Source organism: Bombina bombina, chromosome 1 (assembly GCF_027579735.1).
Source record: "Bombina bombina isolate aBomBom1 chromosome 1, aBomBom1.pri, whole genome shotgun sequence".
NCBI classification, from domain to species: Eukaryota; Metazoa; Chordata; class Amphibia; order Anura; family Bombinatoridae; genus Bombina; species Bombina bombina.
The window spans coordinates 1,359,042,138-1,359,065,163 of record NC_069499.1 but is presented as its reverse complement, the minus strand read 5'-3'; the positions used below and the strand labels follow the sequence as shown (position 1 = coordinate 1,359,065,163).

General features: G+C 39.4%; 1 protein-coding gene across 1 annotated transcript in view; it reads left to right on the top strand.

Moving 5' to 3' along the window:
• Nucleotides 1–3,072: 3,072 nt before the first annotated feature.
• The window catches only part of DCST1 (DC-STAMP domain containing 1), a 136,712-nt gene continuing 116,758 nt past the window's right edge, over nt 3,073–23,026 (top strand). The window contains exons 1-3 of the mRNA XM_053719665.1: nt 3,073–3,139; nt 14,824–14,949; nt 20,732–20,854. Of these exons, the coding sequence (XP_053575640.1) occupies nt 3,073–3,139; nt 14,824–14,949; nt 20,732–20,854 (316 nt within the window). The remainder of the gene's footprint in view (nt 3,140–14,823; nt 14,950–20,731; nt 20,855–23,026) is intronic.

Below are 23,026 nucleotides of genomic sequence, written 5' to 3'. Positions count from 1 at the left end.
AGGGATCCTGGACATCTCTTGCCCAAGCCTGGGCGAAGAGAGAGAGTCTGCCCCCCACTAGATCCGTTCCTGGATCGGGGGCCCTCACTTCATGCTGTCTTAGGGGCAGCAGCAGGTTTTCTGGCCTGTTTGCCCTTGTTCCAGGACTGGTTAGGTTTCCAGCCTTGTCTGTAGTGAGCAACAGCTCCTTCCTGTTTAGGTGCAGAGGAAGTTGATGCTGCTCCTGCCTTGAAGTTACGAAAGGCACGAAAATTAGACTGTCTAGCCCTAGGTTTGGCTCTGTCTTGAGGCAGGGCATGGCCTTTACCTCCTGTAATGTCAGCGATAATTTCCTTCAAACCGGGCCCGAATAAGGTCTGCCCTTTGAAAGGTATGTTAAGTTATTTAGATTTAGAAGTAATATCAGCTGACCAGGATTTTAGCCACAGCGCTCTGCGTGCCTGAATGGCGAATCCGGAATTCTTAGCCGTAAGTTTAGTTAAGTGTACTACGGCATCAGAAATAAATGAATTAGCTAGCTTAAGGGTTTTAAGCTTGAGTGTAATCTCATCTAATGGAGCTGATTCAAGGGTCTCTTCCAGAGACTCAAACCAAAATGCTGCTGCAGCCGTGACAGGCGCAATGCATGCAAGGGGTTGCAATATAAAACCTTGTTGAACAAACATTTTCTTAAGGTAACCCTCTAACTTTTTATCCATTGGATCTGAAAAGGCGCAGCTATCCTCCACCGGGATAGTGGTACGCTTAGCTAAAGTAGAAACTGCTCCCTCCACCTTAGGGACCGTTTGCCATAAGTCCCGTGTGGTGGCATCTATTGGAAACATCTTTCTGAATATAGGAGGGGGTGAGAAAGGCACACCGGGTCTATCCCACTCCTTAGTAACAATTTCAGTAAGTCTCTTAGGTATTGGAAAAACGTCAGTACTCGACGGTACCGCAAAATATTTATCCAACCTACACATTTTCTCTGGTATTGCAACTGTGTTACAATCATTCAGAGCCGCTAAGACCTCCCCTAGTAATACACGGAGGTTTTCCAGCTTAAACTTAAAATTTGAAATGTCTGAATCCAGTTTATTTGGATCAGATCCGTCACCCGCAGAATGAAGCTCTCCGTCCTCATGTTCTGCAAATTGTGACGCAGTATCTGACATGGCCCTAATATTATCAGCGCACTCTGTTCTCACCCCAGAGTGATCTCGCTTACCTCTAAGTTCTGGTAATTTAGACAAAACTTCAGTCATAACATTAGCCATGTCCTGTAGTGTGATTTGTAATGGCCGCCCTGAAGTACTCGGCGTTACAATATCACGCACCTCCCGAGCGGGAGATGCAGGTACTGACACGTGAGGCAAGTTAGTCGGCATAACTTCCCCCTCGTTGTTTGGTGAATGATGTTCAATTTGTACAGAATGACTCTTATTCAAAGTAGCATCAATGCAATTAGTACATAAATTTCTATTGGGCTCCACCTTGGCTTTTGCACATATAGCACAGAGATATTCCTCTGAGTCAGACATGTTTAACAAACTAGCAATTAAACTAGCAAGCTTGGAAATACTTTTCACTCAAATTACAAGTAATATGGAAAAACGCACTGTGCCTTTAAGAAGCACAGAAAAAAATTATGACAGTTTAATAATAAGGAACCGGAAAAATTATAAAAATCAGATTTTTCCCGGTAAAGGCATACATTTAGCAAAGGATTGCCCCCATTAGCAATGGATAACTAACCCTTAATAGCAGAAAAAAATGTACAAAATATAAACGTTTTTTATCACAGTCAAAGCACAATATCACAGGTCTGCTGTGAGTGATTACCTCCCTCAAAATAATTTTTGAAGACCCTTGAGCTCTGTAGAGACGATCCGGATCATGCAGGAAGAGAAACAGACTTTTGACTGAATTTTTGATGCGTAGCAAAAGTGCCAAAATAGGCCCCTCACCCTCACCCACAGCAGTGAGGGAAGTTCAGTAAACTGTCTTAAATTAAAATAAACGACAGCCAAGTGGAAAAACAGTGCCCAAAAACAATTTTTCACCCAGTACCTCAGATAATAAAACAATTTAGCATGCCAGCAAAAACGTTTAAAATCAAATAACATGAAATGTCATTAAACAGCCTGTTGCTAGACGTTCCCACTGCAAGTTAGGCTAAAAATTATATGCATATAGTATTACCCAGAGAAGTGCCATTCCCCAGAATACTGAAGTGTACACATATATACATAAACAGCCTGATACCAGTTGCTACTACTGCATTTAAGGCTGAACTTACATTATATCGGTATTGGCAGTATTTTCTCAGTCAATTCCATTCCTCAGAAAATAATATACTGCAACATACCTCTTTGCAGGTGAACCTGCCCGCTGTCCCCTGATCTGAAGTTTACCTCACTCCTCAGAATGGCCGAGAACAGCAAAATGAATTTTAGCTACGCCGGCTAAAATCATCCAAAAACTCAGGTAGATTCTTCTTCAAATTCTACCTGAGAAGGAACAACACACTCCGGTGCTGTTTTAAAATAATAAACTTTTGATTGAAGATATAAAAACTAAGTATAATCACCACAGTCCTCTCACACATCCTATCTATTAGTTGGGTGCAAGAGAATGACTGGGTGTGACGTAGAGGGGAGGAGCTATATAGCAGCTCTGCTTGGGTGATCCTCTTGCACTTCCTGTTGGGGAGGAGTTAATATCCCAGAAGTAATGATGACCCGTGGACTGACTACACTTAACAGGAGAAATATAGTTAGCACATACAGCAGATGAAAAAGGGAATACAGTTAGAAACACTGATGATGTCACACTGGGGTCATAATATAGCATCAAATAGATAATCCAACTGGCAGAATTCAGATTCAAGCTAAATTATGGGTTAGGTCAACATGAATATATGAATATGCTCTTTATTTCAGCTACAAGTGCATTGAAGGGGGGAAAAAGGAATAAAAAAGGTAAAGTGGAGAGCTAGAAGGAAGACCAATTCCATAATAACAAAACTGTAAATGGCTATAGTGAAAAGGCAGATACAAAACTAAAAAGAAAAATTCCAAGAAACAAGAGAAAATGAGACTGAAAAAGAAAGAAGAAAAGAAAATGGACATACGATTTGAAGGAAAAAGGCCCTATTCAGGTGAGTGAAAAAAAGTTGTTGATGATGCTATGCTTTATGATAATCCCTTTGCTACTGGCAATTTCAGAGAAAAATGTGCCTAAAGTATCTGAGAATTTTTAGCATCTTTGCTATCACTCTTTTTTTTTATTACCTATGAAAAGTATATAAGTTTTTTGAGCTTTCAGTGGATGACAATTTATCATTATTTAGCTATTTATTGACAGAATTAAGACATTATTGTAATATTACCAAAACAAAAAGTAAAAAAAAATATATAAAAAAATTAATTATTGAAAAAAAAAAGTTGTTAGAAATGTGACAATAACTACAAACATATTCAATTATTTATTTTTGCATTAATGTACAAATGAAAATTATGTTGTAAAATGCTAAAACAACACTAATAGTTACATGAAAAAAAAATTTTTTATCACATTCCAGAAAATCTCATAATATACAATCTTATTTATTTTTCATTATTTTTGATCATTTTAAAGGTTTTAATCTGCAGCTTTGCCTAAAATGATGCAATGGGGCAAAGCTCATATTGTATCATAGAACTCCCCAAATTCTCAAAATTGACCTTTAAAAACTATATATATTTTTAAATTAGACCACCCAAGTTATTGATCGAGGCTCATTTTGGTATATTTCATGCAGCTATCTGGCCGCTAAAAACAATCTTATAACAAAAATGTTTAACTTTTTCGCAAAATTCGGATTTCTCACTGAAATTTACACACAACTGCTGCAGTCATAAAACAAAGTTTCTCTGGGATCCCCTTTGTTCAGAAATAGTAGACATGTATGGCTTGCCATTTGGTTTTTAGCAATTAGAATTTCACTTCTGAAATCCCTGGCAGTGAAGGGGTTAATCAGTTTGGTAAGGTTAGCGTTTTTGCTAGCGTTTTTTTTTTTCTAGTGTAGGGGTTACCCATCCACCTGACACCTCGCACCCTCTGTTCCCTACCTGATCCCTCCAAAACAGCTCTCTTCCCTCCTCCTCACTGGTCCAACACCACCTTAGGTACTGGTAGACAATCTCAGTGGCGTCACTAGGGTTGGTGTCACCCGGTGCGGTAAGTTATGGTGTCACCCCCCCCCCACAGATATTATTAATGATATTTACCAGCACACACACAGTATATACAGTATGTATATACACACAAATTATATATATATATATATATACACACACACACACAGTATATATATATATATATATATATATATATATATATATATATATATACACACACACACACTGTGTATATATGTATATACACACACATATATATATATATATATACACACAAACAATATATATATATCTATATATATATATATATATATATATATACACATATATATATAACAACCTTGGGGACAAATAGGAGATGTTTTGAAACATGTAAATAATAAACATAAGGCTATTTCACTCAATGTCCCACAGCTACATTTGAAGTGTGTGTATTTGAGCACCTATAATCTGACACACATTTTACACTGATCACTGCAGATAAAGCAGGCACAATGCACACTTGTTTTGTGTAACCTGCAGTGGGGAAACCAAGGAATTCCCAATTTGCTTCTTTATCTCTGGCTGCCAGGATATAAAGCACAATAGGGAAGGGATACTACTCTCACACACACATTGGTTATACGGCTGTATTTTCACAAAATTACTTCTGCCTTCCCTCTCATTGACTGTTAGCTTCTCCCAGCACTTCCTGCAGAGGTCTGATGATGTCACCATCTCACTTCAGCTCTGTAGTAAGTGGGCTAGCAGGAGGAAGGGCATTGCAAGCCCTAGGTTAACTGTGAGAGCACCAGCAGGGAAATGCAACTTTATTTGTTATCTGGTTGTAAATAGAGGAGAGTAAAGAGATTAAAGAGTAAAGAGATTAGCTGGGCCATCCAGTGGCGGATCTCCGTCACTTTCAAAATGTAAAAAAAATTTTTTTTTTTTAAATCACTTCTTTTGCCCTGGGGGGCATTGCCCCGAATGCCCCCCCTTAGAGCTGACCCTGAGCAGGGGTCTCCAAAAACACGTTACCTGGTGCCCGTGGCCTGCTCGCCCTGTTCAAAGGGCGGCCTGTATATATATATATATATATATATATATAAACACATAAATACACATGTATATACAAATATATACAGGGGCGGACTGAAACCAACCAGGGCAAAAGTGGGGCAAGGCCCCCCACCTACCTTCTCTGCCCCTCCTCTACCCTATTACCCCTCCCATCTCATGTGCCCCTCCCACCTTCCTTGCCCCTCTCACCTCATATGCCCCTCCCCCACAATGTTTTTAATTGCCATATAAAGAGACAATTTTTTCCTTAAATATTTTTAATAAGAACTAAATATTGCAAATTAACAAGTGCTTGTGCAAAAATGCCTATATGCACTACAGTATGGAGCAGAAAGTACTGATGGGCAGACAAGGGGGTTAAACTCACTTCTGTTTACTTGTTACTGGCAGCTAAAGAGGTAAAATCATTAATTTGTATGTTACGGCTAGCCAATGGGTAAAATGACTGATTAGTTATCAGAAAAATACATCATGGGATTAACATTGGGGCTAAGGTAGTACTGTTAGGTGGAACATGGTGTGACCCAACTATCACTGTGCCCACCACAGATTGTCCAGTATATTGGTGCAGGGCAGCTGGAGTCTGGTTGTGAGGATGAAAATAAAAAGCAACTTTAACTTAGCCTGGGGCATGTGATGCTTGGTTGAAAAGAAAAGTTTAAATAAGGGAGTTAAATGGTCTTTTAAATTAAACTATAAAATTACAGATACATCATGTCATTTTATACAATATGACAATTTACTTATATCAAATTTGCTTAATTTTGTTGGTATCCTTTTGTTGAATAGTAACCCTTGGTAGGCTCAGGGGCAGCAATGCACTACTGTGAGCTAGCTGAACATATTGGGTGAGCCAATAACAAGAGGCATATATATGTATCCACCAATCGCCATCTAGCTCTCAGTAGTGTATTGATGCTCCTGAGCCTACCTAGGTATGATTTTAAAGATATCAATGGGGAAAAGCAAATTTTAATAGAAGTAAATTGGGAATTTGTATAACATTGCGTGCTGCCTGGATCATGGAAAGTTTAATTTTGATTTTACGGTTGCTTTATCACGTGTCTCATATAAATTTGACAATTTCTTATCTAACTGGGCACTTTATCTCATTTTAAAGATAATATATTTCCTTTAAAGGGATATTACAGTCAAAACTGAATTGCACATAGATGAACTACATCTTTGGACAGAAACATATTTACAATATAGATATATTAGTAAAAGCTATCTAATTTTAGTGTTAACATTTTTCTCTACATGTCAAGCATAGCTAGATATTCTCAATGCACCAACATTTTAAATACCGCAGCTGCTCCAATCTCCAGTGGGGCTTGTATCTTGTCAGCAATTAACAAACGGCTAATTTACGAGTTTTGCGGTATGGCTTTTAACGCTGAAAAATTGGCCATTACGCTGGAATCGCCAGGAACGCATATTACGAGTCACGGCGGTATAGCTATACTGCAAGCATTTTAGCCTGTAACTCAACGCCTATTCCGCACTCAAAACATTTTTCCATAGCGCCGTATTACAGGTTGTGCAGTCCGGCTAAAATGTTTCTATTACAGCCTATACCGACACGATCCATACTGCCATCTGAGAGCAATAGTTATGGATTTTGCAAAACAAAAATGTTTCACAAAACTCATAACTAAACTATTACAAAGTACACTAACAGCCAAAAACTACATATTAACCCCTAAACCGCTGCACTCTCGCATTGCAAACACTATATTAAACTTATTAACCCTAATCTGCTGCCCACCCACATCGCAACTATTAAATAAACCTATTAACCGCTAATCCGCTCCCCCTGACATCACAGACACTATATAAACCTAATAACCCCTAAATCCCCCCTCCCCGACATTGCAAACACCTAAATAAACCTATTAACCCCTAAACCACTGACCCCCACATCGCCAACACTTTAATAAAGTATTAACACCTAAACCTCCAGCCCCCCACATCGTAACTACTAAACTAAACCTATTAACCCCTAAACCTAAAGGTTTTGTATGTTCTTGCTATTTCTTCCGCTCACAGAGTGTCTCAGCTTTCAGATCTGCAGTGTGATTCCCCGTACCTTATTTTTCATGCTGATAAGGCGGTCCTTCGTACTAAATTGGGTTTTCTCCCAAGGTGGAGTCGGATCGAAACATTAATCAGGAAATTGTTGTTCCTTCTTTTTGTCCTAATCCTTCTTCTCATAAGGAACGTCTTTTGTATAACTTGGATATTGTGCGGGCTCTAAAATTTTACTTACAAGCTACTAAAGATTTTCGTCAGACTTCTGCACTGTTTGTTGTTTTCTCTGGAAAGCCTAAGGGTCAGAAGGCCACTTCTACTACGCTGTCTCTCTGGTTGAGAAGTTTGATTAGTTTGGCTTATAAGACTGCTGGACAGCAGCCTCCTGAGAGAAATTACGGCTCATTCCACTAGGGCTGTCTCCTCTTCTTGGGCTTTCAAAAATGAAGTTTCAGTGGAACAGATTTGCAAGGCAGCAACATGGTCCTCCCTGCATACTTTTTCCAAATTCTACAAATTTAATACTTTTGCCTCGGCTGAGGCTTCTTTTGGGAGAAAGGTTCTTCAAGCGGTGGTGCCTACTGTTTAGGTCCTCCTGCCTTTTTCACCCTCCCTGTTCATTCCGTGACCTCTAGCTTGGGTATTGGTTCCCACTAGTAATTGGAATGACCAAAGGGGGGGAGACAAAAATAAAGAATTGTTAAGGGCAGAAGCAGAACTACTTTTCTTATTTAAAAGTTTAGAACCAAGGGGACTTAATGTTGAGTTAGATTTGAATTTCATTATGGATTGAACAATATTAATATGGGGGACACTATATTTTGAGCACTAGCACTACTGAAAAAATAAATTCATTTATATATATATATATATATATATATATATATAAATGAATTTATTTTTTCAGTAGTGCTAGTGCTCAAAATATAGTGTCCCCCATATTAATATTGTTCAATCCATAATGAAATTCAAATCTAACTCAACATTAAGTCCCCTTGGTTCTAAACTTAGAATCACGGGATTTGAATGTAAGTAGGATGTGAATTCCATTATGGAATAATAATAGAGGAAATAGTTATTATACTACTAAAAAAAATTCTTGATAGTTATGTACACTAATATATATTTATATTTCTTATATATAAGGAGAATATATTATTAACATATTCCCAACAACACTTATTTTCACTTTCACAATAGATAAATATGCATTTTGAGTCATGATTTTTTATTGTGAATATTTATCCCATTTTTGTATTATCATCTTAATATATCTAACTTTGATTGTATTAATATCTGAATAGATGTCACTGTTTTTTCCCTTCCACCTCTCATAAATAGTAATAGAATTGTTTTTTGAAAAAGTTATTTTTAATATATAAATACATTGGCCCCAAGAAAAAGTTTCAACGTATGGCTATAACAAATGACTATATCTTTAAGAAAGAATTGAAGGATGATTATCAATTAAGAAATTGACGGATAAATAGGGGAGTATGGGTAAGAAAAGTTCCATCTTGAAAAAGGCTGTAAAGCTGAAATGCGTAGATGATGATAAGCCATTTCTAAGTCTAAGTCTAAGTTTAGTTCAGACATGAATCCTAGGGTGGTATGTTTTCTATGATTTGCAAGATGACAGAATTAAACAAACATCAAAACAAAACAAACTTTACCATGTGTCACATTAAACAACAATTCTAGCTTCGGAAACCTCAGGGGAGCCCGTAGAAGGGGTAAAAGCAGCTCTCTCGCCCCATCTCACTCCCCCCCTCTACCTTCTCTTCTACCAGACATTCCACTCACCCCTAAGGTTCGCTTCAAGCATATATATAGTGTTCCTGAATGGGTGTAGGATCTGCTTTAGGGTCGGGAGATCTAAGGATTCCAGGAAGGATCTCCATTTCACGATGAAGCAAGCTACCCTCGCTCTCACGTCATACAAGGTGTCATACTGTTCAAACAGCAGCGTTTTCAGCATTAGCTGTTTCAAGTAGCCAACAGATGGGGCCCTACTATGAAGCCATTTTCTAAAAATACATTTTCTTGCCAACAGTATGACATTTGTAAGGAGTTTCCTGTCACGTTTTGGGCCCGGCAGCTGGTAGAGAAATAGCACCTGCAGGGGCGTGATTGTAACTGGGGTTTTAACAATCTTGGAAAGCCAAAATGAAACTTGGTTCCAAAACTTACGAACCTTGGGGCAGTACCATATATAATGCCGAAAGTCAGGATTTGGGTAGGAGCATTTACCTCCTCATATATTTTTAACCCATTTTATATTTTCATATTTTTATACATTGTATACCACCGGTGGTTTTATTGTAATATTTTTGTTTATAATTATTAAATATATGCATTGTACATCAGATTTTTGGTATATAGATTTTTCATTAGAGTTTTTACTAGCAATAGAGCTAAATACCCTTTTAAGGGCAATGCCCATACAAATGCCCTTTTCAGGTTAATGGGGAGCTTAGTTTTTTTTAGTTAGGGTTTTATTTGGGGGGTTGGTTGTGTGGGTGGTGGGTTTTACTGATGGGGGGGTTGTTTGTATTTTTTTTTCAGGTAAAAGAGCTGATTTCTTTGGGGCAATGCCCCACAAAAGGCCCTTTTAAGGGCTATCGGTAGTTTAGTTTAGGCTAGGGATTTTTTTTATTTTGAGGGGGCTTTTTTTATTTTGATAGGGCTATTAGATTAGGTGTAATTAGTTTAAATATCTTGTAATTTGTTTTTTATTTTTTGTAATTTAGTGTTTGTTTGTTTTTGTAATTTAGGTAATTTATTTAATTGTAGTGTAGTGTTAGGTGTTAGTTTAACTTAGGTTAGGTTTTATTTTACAGGTAAATTTGTATTTATTTTAGCTAGGTAGTTATTAAATAGTTAATAACTATTTAATAACTATTCTACCTAGTTAAAATAAATACAAACTTGCCTGTGAAATAAAAATAAACCCTAAGGTAAATACAATGTAACTATGAGTTATATTGTAGCTAGCTTAAGGGTTTATTTTACAGGTAAGTATTTCATTTTAAATAGGAATTATTTAGTTATTAATATTAGGTTTTATTTAGAATTATTCTAATTATATTTAAGTAGGGGGTGTTGGGGTTAGGGTTAGACTTAGGTTTAGGCCTCCGGCTGTCAGCGTTTTCACCTGACCTTCGATAACAGCTGTGGTTTAGAGAGGCTCTCTCCCCTTCTCTCTTATCACTGTGTCAGCGAGAAGGTGAGAGAGCCTCTCTAAAGCCAGAGGCACACTATTGTTTTTGAGGAATTTATTCCTTTTTGAATAACCAGCCCCAAGAATCAAGGTCTAATTTTCGGGGATCCCTGAAAGATACAAACTTACAGCCGTACTGAACAGGCACATTTAATGGGAACTGTTTTTTAAAAAAATTCCAAGCATTGGGCATTATTGTTGTTATACCGATTTGGATACTATTAACTAGTTTTAAGTTGGAGTTTGATAGGCTTATATTTATTTGTCTAAACATTTGTGATTGGAATAGTGAAGTACATATGAAAGTGTGAATGGTATTTTAGTTATATTTTTTAGCGGATGTGATTTTGAGGAGTGTATTTTATATTTATGAAATAAACTGTTGTGATTATTCATACCATGTTATCATCACTATAGTAGTGTTTTACAGATATAAAGGTTTTATATATATATATATATATCTATATTTCCTACAGATTTAAGCGCCTACTACACCTATTGTTTTATTTATTTGATATTCAAACTAACTAGGGAGGAGATAGTTAATTTAGTTAGACTTAGTAGGATTGGTTTAGCGCTTTACCCTACCACCATTGGTTGAAACAGAAAAAGGCTGCTCCTCTTGATCCCAGAGTGTGGGGACAAAACTGTTAGAAGACAAAGATGGAAAGAGGGCACCTCATAGCGTAATACAGTAATTTCAGATGTACATGTACTGTAAAGTAATGCGCTTACCAGAATGTTTGGCACTGTGCTGTGACCAGTGCAAGTTCACTTGCTAGCACTCAACAGTGGCTAGTACACTGCAAACGGTTCTCCTCCCTGTGACCACCTCTCGGTTTGAACACTGTGAACACCTCCCGGTATTGTTGTAGTGCCGTTATAGGGAAAGACGATCTACTTCCTATGGCAATTCAAAGCACTGATACCACAAATGATGAGGACAACTTCCAAATAAAAGGTAAAATGCTTTATTCCATATGACGCGTTTCTCAACCACAAACTGGTTGTTTCATCAGATAAAAAGTGAATACAATTGGTTACAATTCGTAACATTATATACACCAGGTGTTTCATAAAAACGGAAGTTGTCACTAGTCTCTAAACCAATGGGTTATCCTCTGAGAAAATCAAACTTACAAGCTGGTGCGTAATCACAGCTGTTGTATATAAAATCTCAAACATTAAAGTCTAACAGAATAACAGGAATAACTAAATCGGACCATTCATAAAAATGTATCAGAAGCACAATAGTTAATATCTTGCCTAAATGTAGAACAGACATTCCTAGCGTTTATGTGTACACTTCTGAGTCCAAAAGGAAAAAACACAATATGATAGTATTGCTATTAATGAAATATATGTGCGTTATATTGGAGCCCACAATATTTTTGTGTGAACTATACATATCGACAGTGTCATTTCTAGTTCTATGCTTTTACACATGATATTTTCAAAAGTGCCAGCTTTGACCGAAATATAAGTCTGGCGTCTTGACCCTCCATAGTAAGCCTAATGTATCTAAAATGTTCTTTGTTCGTATATATGTTAATAATAAATATTCATATCCGCATTGATGTGAATACATTTGTTTTGCAAGCACTCTTGCACATGTAGAAAAAAGCAACCCTAAATGATAGCAATATATATTAACCCCAAATTCAAAAAATATTTTTTGATTGTGCGCTGCCTCTAAAATTCGTCAATATTCTGTATTATGCAAGTGATGATAAGGAGTATATGTGGTTGGTGCGCTAGAAGTGGTTTATATGTAACCATCAAATGATGGATTCTTGTTAACCCTAAATGATAATAATCCAATGCGTGCCAGTTCTGCTTTTACACATGATATTTTCAAAAGTGCCAGCTTTGACCGAAATATAAGTCTGGCGTCTTCACCCTCCATAGTAAGCCTAATGTATCTAAAATGTTCTTTGATCGTATATTTTAATAATAAATATTCATATCCGCATTGATATGAATACATTAGTTTTGCAAGCACTCTTGCACATGTAGAAAAAAGCAATATATATTAACCCCAAATTCAAAAAAGATATTTTGATTGTGCGCTGCCTTTAAAATTCGTCAATAATCTGTATTATGCAAGTGATGATGAGGAGTATATCTGATTGGTGCGCCATCATTTGATGGTTACATATAAATCACTTCTAGCGCACCAACCACATATACTCCTTATCATCACTTGCATAATACAGATTATTGACGAATTTTAAAGGCAGCGCACAATAAAAAAATCTTTTTTGAATTTGGGGTTAATATATATTGCTATCATTTAGGGTTGCTTTTTTCTACATGTGCAAGAGTGCTTGCAAAACAAATATATTCACATCAATGCGGATATGAATATTTATTATTAACATATACGAACAAAGAACATTTTAGATACATTAGGCTTACTATGGAGGGTCAAGGCGCCTACCTTATATTTTGGTCAAAGCTGGCACTTTTGAAAATATCATGTGTAAAAGCATAGAACTAAGAAATGACACTGTCGATATGTATAGTTCACACAAAAATATCGTGGGCTCCAATATAACGCACATATATTTCATTAATAGCAATACTATCATATTGTGTTTTTTCCTTTTGGACTCAGAAGTGTACACATAAACGCTAGGAATGTTCTACAATTAGGCAAGATATTAACTATTGTGCTTCTGATACATTTTTATGAATGGTCCGATTTAGTTATTCCTGTTATTCTTGTTAGACTTTAATGTTTGAGATTTTATATACAACAGCTGTGATTACGCACCAGCTTGTAAGTTTGATTTTCTCAGAGGATAACCCATTGGTTTAGAGACTAGTGACAACTTCCGTTTTTATGAAACACCTGGTGTATATAATGTTACGAATTGTAACCAATTGTATTCGCTTTTTATCTGATGAAACAACCAGTTTGTGGTTGAGAAACGCGTCATATGGAATAAAGCATTTTACCTTTTATTTGGAAGTTGTCCTCATCATTTGTGGTATCAGCGCTTTGAATTGCCATAGGAAGTAGATCGTCTTTCCCTATAAGGGCACTACAACAATACCGGGAGGTGTTCACAGTGTTCAAACCGAGAGGTGGTCACAGGGAGGTGAACCGTTTGCAGTGTACTAGCCACTGTTGAGTGCTAGCCAGTGAACTTGCACTGGTCACAGCACAGTGCCAAACATTTTGGTAAGCGCATTACTTTACAGTACATGTACATCTGAAATTACTGTATTATGCTATGAGGCGCCCTCTTTCCATCTTTGTCTGTCTTGCACTTTGTCACATTGTTAGTTTGTCACAGTTTTGGAGCAGCACTGTCCCTCCCCCAGCTGTATCATTCACTATATAAAAATACAGGTTTCTAAAATTGGAACCAAGCCAGAAACACAAAGCCACAGCACAGACCACCTGACCCTGCCCTGCCCTGCCCAACCGCTCCTATGTTACACTCTGTGCTCTCTGCATTCGCCCACAGAGTGCTCATACCGTCATCCACTGCACACTTGAGCACGCAAAATTAGCCACACCAGCCCCGCCTCCACCCCCAACACCCGCACCCCCTCCCTAGGAAAGTTAAAAACAAAGAAAAATAATAATAAAATAAGAAAATAAAGAAAATTCTTTTTTTTTGCATGATGGGGCCCTCTAAGATGCACGGCCCTCGGACAAGGGCTGAATTGCCCGACTTCTTAGTCCGTCCCTAAATATATATATATATATATATATATATATAGATAGATATATATAGATATATGTATAGATATAAACACCTATACACATATTTAGACATATATATATATATATATATATATATATATATATATATAGATATATATATATATATATATATATATATATATATATATATATATATATATATATACAGTATACACCATATTGCCCTTTCTATTCAAACACCTTTTCATATACCATTTATAATTTATAATATTTATATTAATATTTTTTATCAGATAGTGTATATATGAGTGTAACACTTTATTTTAATGTATTTATGTAGTGTTTGGTGCACATCGTTTTTAACTCCTTACATTTTATGTGCTTACTTTCAACTTGTAATATGAACGCAAGTTAGCGTGGTCTCAATATTGGTCATATTCTTACTTATACTCATAATCTTGCCTATGGCTGGAATTTTTAAGGTTCAGGTCAAAGTTGAAAATAAAGATTAGCTATAGAAATAAAGATGCTATCATGGTAATACATCTAAGTATGTTACATAAAAGCTTTCAGCACTGCTAGTGTTGGCACCCATCATTCTTGTCACCTTTTGGGTGATAGTACTTCTGGAATAGTCAGTACAGCTATTTGACGTCTGTCTTGCTTTTTTGCAGCATTAAAACGTTTCCTGGTCAGGATGCTGCCAGCCTGCTGTATCCACTTCCTCTACAGCTCAAGCTCACAGTTTAAGATCACAAAGGTTTTCCTTGGTGCTGGTTTTGGAGGTTTTTTTGGAATTGGTGAGTATGGGTTCATAGGGAATATGGTGGGAGGCAATAAATATTCATTTGGTGAAATGGAAATAGGGATATGCTGAGATACGTATGTTTTGGGGGTGATTCATATCAGCATTAGGTCATTTGTGGTGTTTTAGTTAATTAAAATGTGTTTTGGGTAACTGATATTGAGATTAGTGTCACTACTATATGTTTTGAGCTTATATATTAATAGTGGTCTGCTGTGTATTTTGACCATATCAATATGATGGTTATGGTTACTTTTTGTGTTTTGGGGTAGTCAGTATAAAAGTTAAGGCTCCATTTTTTAAGCAGCATATGCTGCTTCGGAGGCCCATTTTTTAGGCTTTACCTGAAATGGAAGTTAAAAGCGGTCATACGATCAGAATGATTGACAGCCCCTGCTAGTGGCTGATTGGCTGCCAGTGAGCAGGGGGTGGCATTGCACAAGCATTTCTCTAGAAATGCTTGTACAATGATAAATGCCGACATCATATGCTGTCGGCATTAACCGATGTTGAGCAGACATGATTCACTATAGCGAATCATGTCCGCTCGCCATTTAATAAATTACCCCTTAGTGTTCTGTTGAGGGCACAGATTATAGCAAATATGTACTGAGAGAGAAAGCCAGCACAGACAATGCAAAGCTATAGCAATTTATTGGTATGTTAAGACCAGTGCCATATAGCTTATATATAATCTAGCAATAGCTGATTATAAAGTAAAGATGTGCAATATAGAATAAAGCAAACATACTTATTCTGCACAATACGTACACTCTAAAATAAATCAAGCTTAGATAACGAAACAAAGAACTTTAGGTGATAATTAATACATACTGTAAGGAAGGTGTGTCACAGCAGCAAGTATAGGAAGCATAAGGGATAAACCTCCTATTATGTCCTTATGTTTACTAAACTTAACTCTATCTATAAATGAGCACAAACACCTGTTTGGAAGGAAAAGACCGGTCACGGTCACGTTTATTAAAACGTAAACTTTAATAACTATTTAATAGTATTAGGCAACTTTTAAATACTTGAACTTTGTAAAAGCTCTTAACTCGTTGGCGGCACTTGTCATTAAACTAATCCCTACTGACAGATGGTCAAGGCCCCCTTTTGGTTCCTGCAGCGTGGCACAGTTTGCTCACGCTCTTTAGCAGAGAGGAATGGATGTTTCGTTAGAGATCTTCAGCCGCAAGTCGTCAGGGAGAGAAAACCCTAGGCCGGGTGGGAGTCACCCCTCCCCTTTCTCAAAGGCCGTCACTTTTCATTCTGCTCGCTACAGGGCCCTGACTGACCGCCTAGCTAGGGTATGTAACTACCAACCCAGTAGAGCAACCCTCACCAGCGTGCCATACAACCCACTATCTAAGGGTGGAGTCTAAGTTAAGGCCTGGGCTTACAGAGCTAATTCAACTAAACCTACTCCCGCCAGGAGAATGCCCTACTACTCATCCAGTTACTGCTTTGCCGCCAACATCTGCTTTCCAACGGGGGGCGGGCAAGTGGGAAAAATCCTCTTGAAGTCTGGAACCAGGAAAGAGGCCAGAACCACAGCAACAGGACCCTATAAAGGTAAGCACACTCTCCGCCCCCCCAGTTGCAACAAAGTAACAAACACACGCATGGCAAACTCCAGACTTCAGGTCAGTTATCCCTTAATTTTGTTACAGGCCCACTAGAGGGCCTTCCACTTTCAAAAACTGAGGAACCTCCATAATCATAAACAGATGCTCCGTGTAGATAAGGAAAAACAAGGATCAGTCACTCTGGGCACAAGAACCAGGTCATTGTTTACCCAATGAAACCTAACAAGCTATTGGTTTTTATTACTGATGAGGCATTGACATGTTTCCTCCAACCATATTTAAAAAAAGCATCAAACCCCTATTACTGCAGTTACAGGCAGGGACAGGAAGCAAAAAAAAACCCTTTGCTGCGCTAGGTTCTCTCTCCCTCCTCCCTATGTATTTTTGTTGTATTTTACTGTATTCTGCTTGCTCTGTTTTTATTTCACACCTACCCCTATCCAGCTAACCAGCCCGCCCACCTTCCTGCTGTATTTAATAATGCTCCCAGCACCACTGAAGTAAGTTCTCTTTCCCTCCTCCCTATATATTTTTGTTGTATTTTACTGTATTCTGCTTGCTCTGTTTTTATTTCACACCTACCCCTATCCAGCTAACCAGCCCGCCCACCATCCTGCTGTATTTAATGCTGCTCCCTGCGTGATATCCCGTCAGCACCCGTCCGTACCCCGACCGCACCCAACACCATGAACCTTGGCTCCAGAAACTGCCGCCACTACAACGCCAGCACCCTCCACGCGCTCAACACCGGTAGATTGTCCGCCTGCCACCACGCATCCCAGACCAACACCTTCAGACCTTTTACCTGCCGCAACTGCTCCTTTTCCTCCCTCCGGACCACAACCCAACCAACTAACCCACCTAAAAACAGCCACAATTGCCTCAACTGCATCCTCCTCAACACCTGCTCCATCCACAAACACGCCTTCAAAATCTGGAACCTGCTAGACTCCACCTCCTCAGACGTCACCTTCCTCACTGAGACCTGGCTAAATCCAACTTCAGCGCCGGACATCGCCACTGCAATACCCGAAGGCTACAAGATCTGCCACAAAGACCGCAGCAACCGACCTGGAGGAGGCATCGCCATCATCCACAAACACACCATTCAAGTTGCAACCAGCTCCGACGACCACTCACCAGGCCTAGAACACCTACACTTCAAGATCAAGGTCAACCCCAACACCACCCTCCGCAGCACCCTCATCTACAGACCTCCAGGACCTCATCCCGCCTTCTGTGACTCCATCACCGACCACATCGCACCCCATGCCCTTGTCTCAATGGACTACATCCTCATCGTGGACCTAAACTTCCATCTTGATAACCCCAATGATCACAACACCTCCACCCTCCCGGAAAACCTCGGAACCATCGGACTGAAGCAACTCGTAAACTACCCAACCCACGCAGCCGGCCACACCCTCGACCTGATCTTCTCCTCAGGCAACCACATCTCAGTCAATAACATCACCAAACTCCTCTGCACTGACCACCACTGCATACACTTCTCATTCAACAAACCCACCACCCACCTCCGACAGTACCACCCGCCCCACAGAAACAACATCACCCAAGACCAACTACACCGCACTCTAAACAAATCCTCCCCACCTACCTCCACAGACTCCAACTCCCCCGCCCGCAACCTCCACCTCTGGATTACAGACTGCTCCAACACCCTCGCCCCCCTCAAAAAAACATCCATCCGCCAAACCACCAACAAGGCCAGCTGGTTCACCCCAGCCCTTCAGGACAGGGTGAACTGCAATACCCTCGCTGCACACTTCCACTGCAAGATCCTCGACATCTCTGACAGTTTCACACCTCATAACTCAACCTCCACCACCCACTCCCCTACACCCAACGACACCCCTCCCAAATTGCCCCCCCCCCACACCACACACGGACTATCTGGAGCCCCCTCACCACAGAGGACACCCTCAGAATTATGAAATCCATCCACTCCGGCGCACCCTCTGACCCATGCTCCCATCACATATTCAACAAAGCAAGCGACACCATCGCCCCTGAACTCTGCCGCACCATCAACTGCTCCATCAAAACCGGCACCTTCCCGGATGTCTGGAAGCATGCAGAACTGAAACCCCTGCTGAAGAAACCCTCGGCAAACCCCACGGACCTGAATAACTACAGCCCCATCTCTATACTCCCCTTCCCGGCCAAAGTCATAGAGAAGTCCATCAACTCGCAACAAGCAACCACAGCACTGAGACTGCCCTCCTCGCCACAACAGACGACATCTGCGTTATGCTTGACCAAGGATAAACCTCTGCCCTCATCCTCCTAGACCTCTCAGCAGCCTTTGGCACTGTCGACCACAACACCCTCTGCACCCACCTACAATATGCTGGCATCCGCAGCAAAGCCCTGGAATGGATCACCTCCTTCCTCATGGTCAGGACCCAGAAAGTCAGACTCCCGCTCTTCTCCTCCAAACCCACACCAGTCAACTGTGGTGTACCGCAAGGCTCTTCGCTGAGCCCCACCCTCTTTAACATCTACATGGCCCCTCTCACAGCCATCGTCCGACGCCATGTCCTCAACATCATCTCCTACGCCGACGACACCCAGTTAAACATCTCACTCACCCGAGATCCCACCACTGCCAAAAAGAACGTCCACGAAGGCCTGACAGCAGTCGCCGCCTGGATGAATGACAACCGGCTCAAACTGAACACAGACAAAACCAAAGTCCTCCTCTTCCTCGGACCCAATAAATTTGCATGGGATGACTCCTGGTGGCCCACAGCCCTCGGTCACCCTCCAACCCCAACCGACCACGCAGAAAATCTAGGCTTTTTCCTGGACTCCTCACTCTCCATGAACTGACAAATCAATGCCATCACCTCATCATGCTTCCACATCCTCCACCTGCTACGAAAAATCTTCAAGTGGATCCCTACCGAAACCAGGAAAACAGTCACCCATGCCCTTGTCAGCAGCCGGTTGGACTATGGCAACACACTCTTCGCTGGCTCCACCATCAAACTCCAAAAGAGACTCCAACATATCCAGAACGCCTCAGCCAGACTCATCCTCAACATCCCTCTCCAATGCTACAACACTGAACACCTAAGGAACCTTCACTGGCTCCCCATCAACAAGAGAATCAACTTCAAGCTCCTTACCCATACGTTCAAGGCCCTACACAAAATCGGACCCGAATACATCAACCACCGCGTAAATTTCTACACCCCCGCCAGACAACTCCGATCGGCTGACCAAGCACTCGCAGTCATCCCCCACATCAGCAAATCCACAGCGGGCAGAAGATCCTTCTCCCACATAGCAGCAAAGACATGGAACACCCTCCCACTGCACCTCAGACAATCCACCTCCCTTACAAAGTTCAGAAAGGACCTCAAAACCTGGCTCTTCGACTGAACGCCCATCCCCTCCCCCCTCCTTCTATCCACTTTGTCTTAGCGCCTTGAGACCCTCACAGGTGATTAGTTTGCTCTCTATAAGTACCCGATAGATAGATAGGTTCTCATGCCGTTTGTGATGGCATGAGAACGAGGCCCTCATTGGAGCCTCTGGAAGCGAGCTCTCATGAGCGCTGAGCTTCCATGTAATGCAAACGCAAGGTCACGTTCGCATTGCACCTAACTTGTAATACCAGCGCACATTTGCATATGCTGGTATTACAAAGTGGAGTGCAAATATCGCCCTAGCGAAAGCAATATTTTTTGTAATCTAGCCTTTAACTGCATAACGTAGATCTACGTCCATACTGCTGGAAGCCTAAGCAGTCTCAGTTGTCAAGTGACAGTTGAGAGCTGCTGTTCCTAGGCTTCCAGCATCTGCCTTCATATGGTAACGGAGCATGATCGGTGCGTTAGGGTCACCACTTTTTGCTTTTTGATAATACATTTGAGGATTAGTGTCTTGTTCTGAAATATTAATTACTGAGATAAATTGTACAGCTCTTTTTTGGGGGCGATGGATCACACTTGACCCAATACTATTTGTTTATGGTGACTGATAAAAAAAAACTAGGGCCACTGATCTGTTATTTGAGATGACAAATATGACTGTTGTAAGGTAAATGATATGAGGGTCAGAGTCACTGTTCTTTTGTTTTATCATTTATATGAACATTAAAATCACCACTTTTAGGTAGAATCGAGAATTAATTAATTGTTTTTTGTTTTTGTGAAATAGGAATTCAGTATTTAGGGCCTCATAACTGTTATCCTATCTTTTCAACAGTAGTCAACAGTCTATTGGTAAATGAACTGAGTCTATCAGAACAACAGAAGATACAGCTATTGTACTGTATAACAGGTAAATATGTAGAAATATACTCCCTAATGAGTCACATAACCCCTGTAATAATTCATCCTAATGCTCCAATAACAACTCCTTATACCTCTTCCTAATGCCTCATACAACACCTCTCTAACTACATCAAATGCTCCATATAGCAAACCCTGTGAAAGCTCTCTTTATATGCTCATTATAAACTCTCTTTATAATTCCTATTTTAATTCTTCATGCTCTATACACACAGACACACACACCACAAAAGTTAATAATATAAGTGGTCAATTCCAGTCCTTGTCTACAGAAAATCACAATTAAAAACTATACATTGATTGTTATAAAGCAATCTTTATGATTTTTTTCTTCTGATGTTAAAAAAATGGTAGCAGCTGTTATTTTTTGCATTCACAAAGTGATCACAATCTTTCAAACACAACCAACATTGTTAACTCACACAAGATTTGATCACCATTTTCCTATAACATCACTTGGAATTGGCAATAATGGATGCCAACTGCTGAAACAGCAAATGGGTTAAGGGGGGGGTTAATGTAGTCTGTGTCTGTGTTTTGCAGTTGGAGTGTTTTTTATGACATTGCATTTGCATATATACATGATGGGTATACTGGTCATGTGTGATCAATTATGTTTTTCATACTTTTAAAGGGCCACTAAACCCAAAATCTTTCTTTCATGATTCAGATAGAGAATACAAATTTAAACAATATTGCAATTTACTTCTATTATTTATTTTGCTTCATTTTTTAGATATTCTTAGTTGAAGAAAAAGCAATGCACATGGTGAGTCAATCACACAAGGCTTCTATGTGCAGCAACCAATCAGCAGCTACTGAGCATATCTAGATATGCTTTTCAGCAAAGAATATCAAGAGAATAAAACAAATTAGATAATAGAAGTAAATTAGAAACATGTTTAGAATTGCATTCTCTTTCTAAATCATGAAAGAAAAAATGTGGGTTTCATGTCCCTTTAATATGACAACTTTAAGGAGTTAAATTGATTGTGATAGTGGCTGGTGAAGAGTAGAACAATTTAAGATTTTCTAGGATTGAAAGACAAAAAAATACAGATACCTCATCTTTACTGGGTGTGAAAGCAGGAGGTGAAAGTTGTACAACAGGGTGGTTGCAGGCTTAGGTAGAGTGATTTCCTGTGTGATGAGTGCTAAAACTTGAAAGTAGGTGGCAAGCTGCTGTGAAGTTAAAGCAGATGGGAGCAGAAGAGTGGGTGTACTGAGTAGAGATTTAATGTGGCAAAGAGATACTGAGGTTTAGAGAATAAGTTGGAGTTGAGAGAAAATAAATACATTTGTTTGTAGAGAGCAAAAGCAGCTCTTGAAGCAAGCATACATTTTTAATGGAGGAAATCACAGTTGTTATAAGACCTTCTGTGCTGTAATTGATAGGATTTCCTAGGTTGGAGGTTCAAAAACAGTCTAGAATGTTATGCAGTTGAAGATGTGTTATAGATAGGCTTCAGGAAGATGAACAAGGTTGAAGTTGTCTGGATATTTTAATATGAGCTAGACAATTGACTTTGGATATGGATAGAGCAGTAGGCGTTAAACTTGAAGTTAGAAGGTGATAAACATGAAAGGTATGTTTGTGAGACTGAAGGTAAAAGAGTGACCCTTGGTCATTAGGAGACACCATACGGTTAGAATGTAGAAGCAGCACAGGTATTGGTCATGTTATCAGTATGATATTATCAAGTATGATAGCTGGTGTGTCAACAAACAGAGAGTATAGCAGAATGTTCAAGGAACATTTGTAGCAGGTTCTGGACCTGGTAAGCATCACTAACATTTGGGGAAAACATGGCTAATGGCATGATCCCAAAAACATCCAAAGCTAAACAAGGGTGCAAGTGTTTAAAAACTTCATTTTAGTTAGATGACGTTATCAGCTCTTCTACTCTGCCTATAACCTATCCTTAGGATGTAACTGCAGGACAGTCCAACATAGAAACAGCTTAATAGTAACAGCTAAAGATCAACTATCCCACAAATCCATTATTTTATTCAAAATGGCCTGTTTTCTATAGTTCTTGGGTGTTTCAGATCTAAGATATCCTCATATTAGTTTAAATGAAATTTGCAAAACATCTAGATGTGCAGATGTTTTCCAGACTCTTGCATGCATTGAGCTATTTTTGTCCAAAACGGTTTGTAT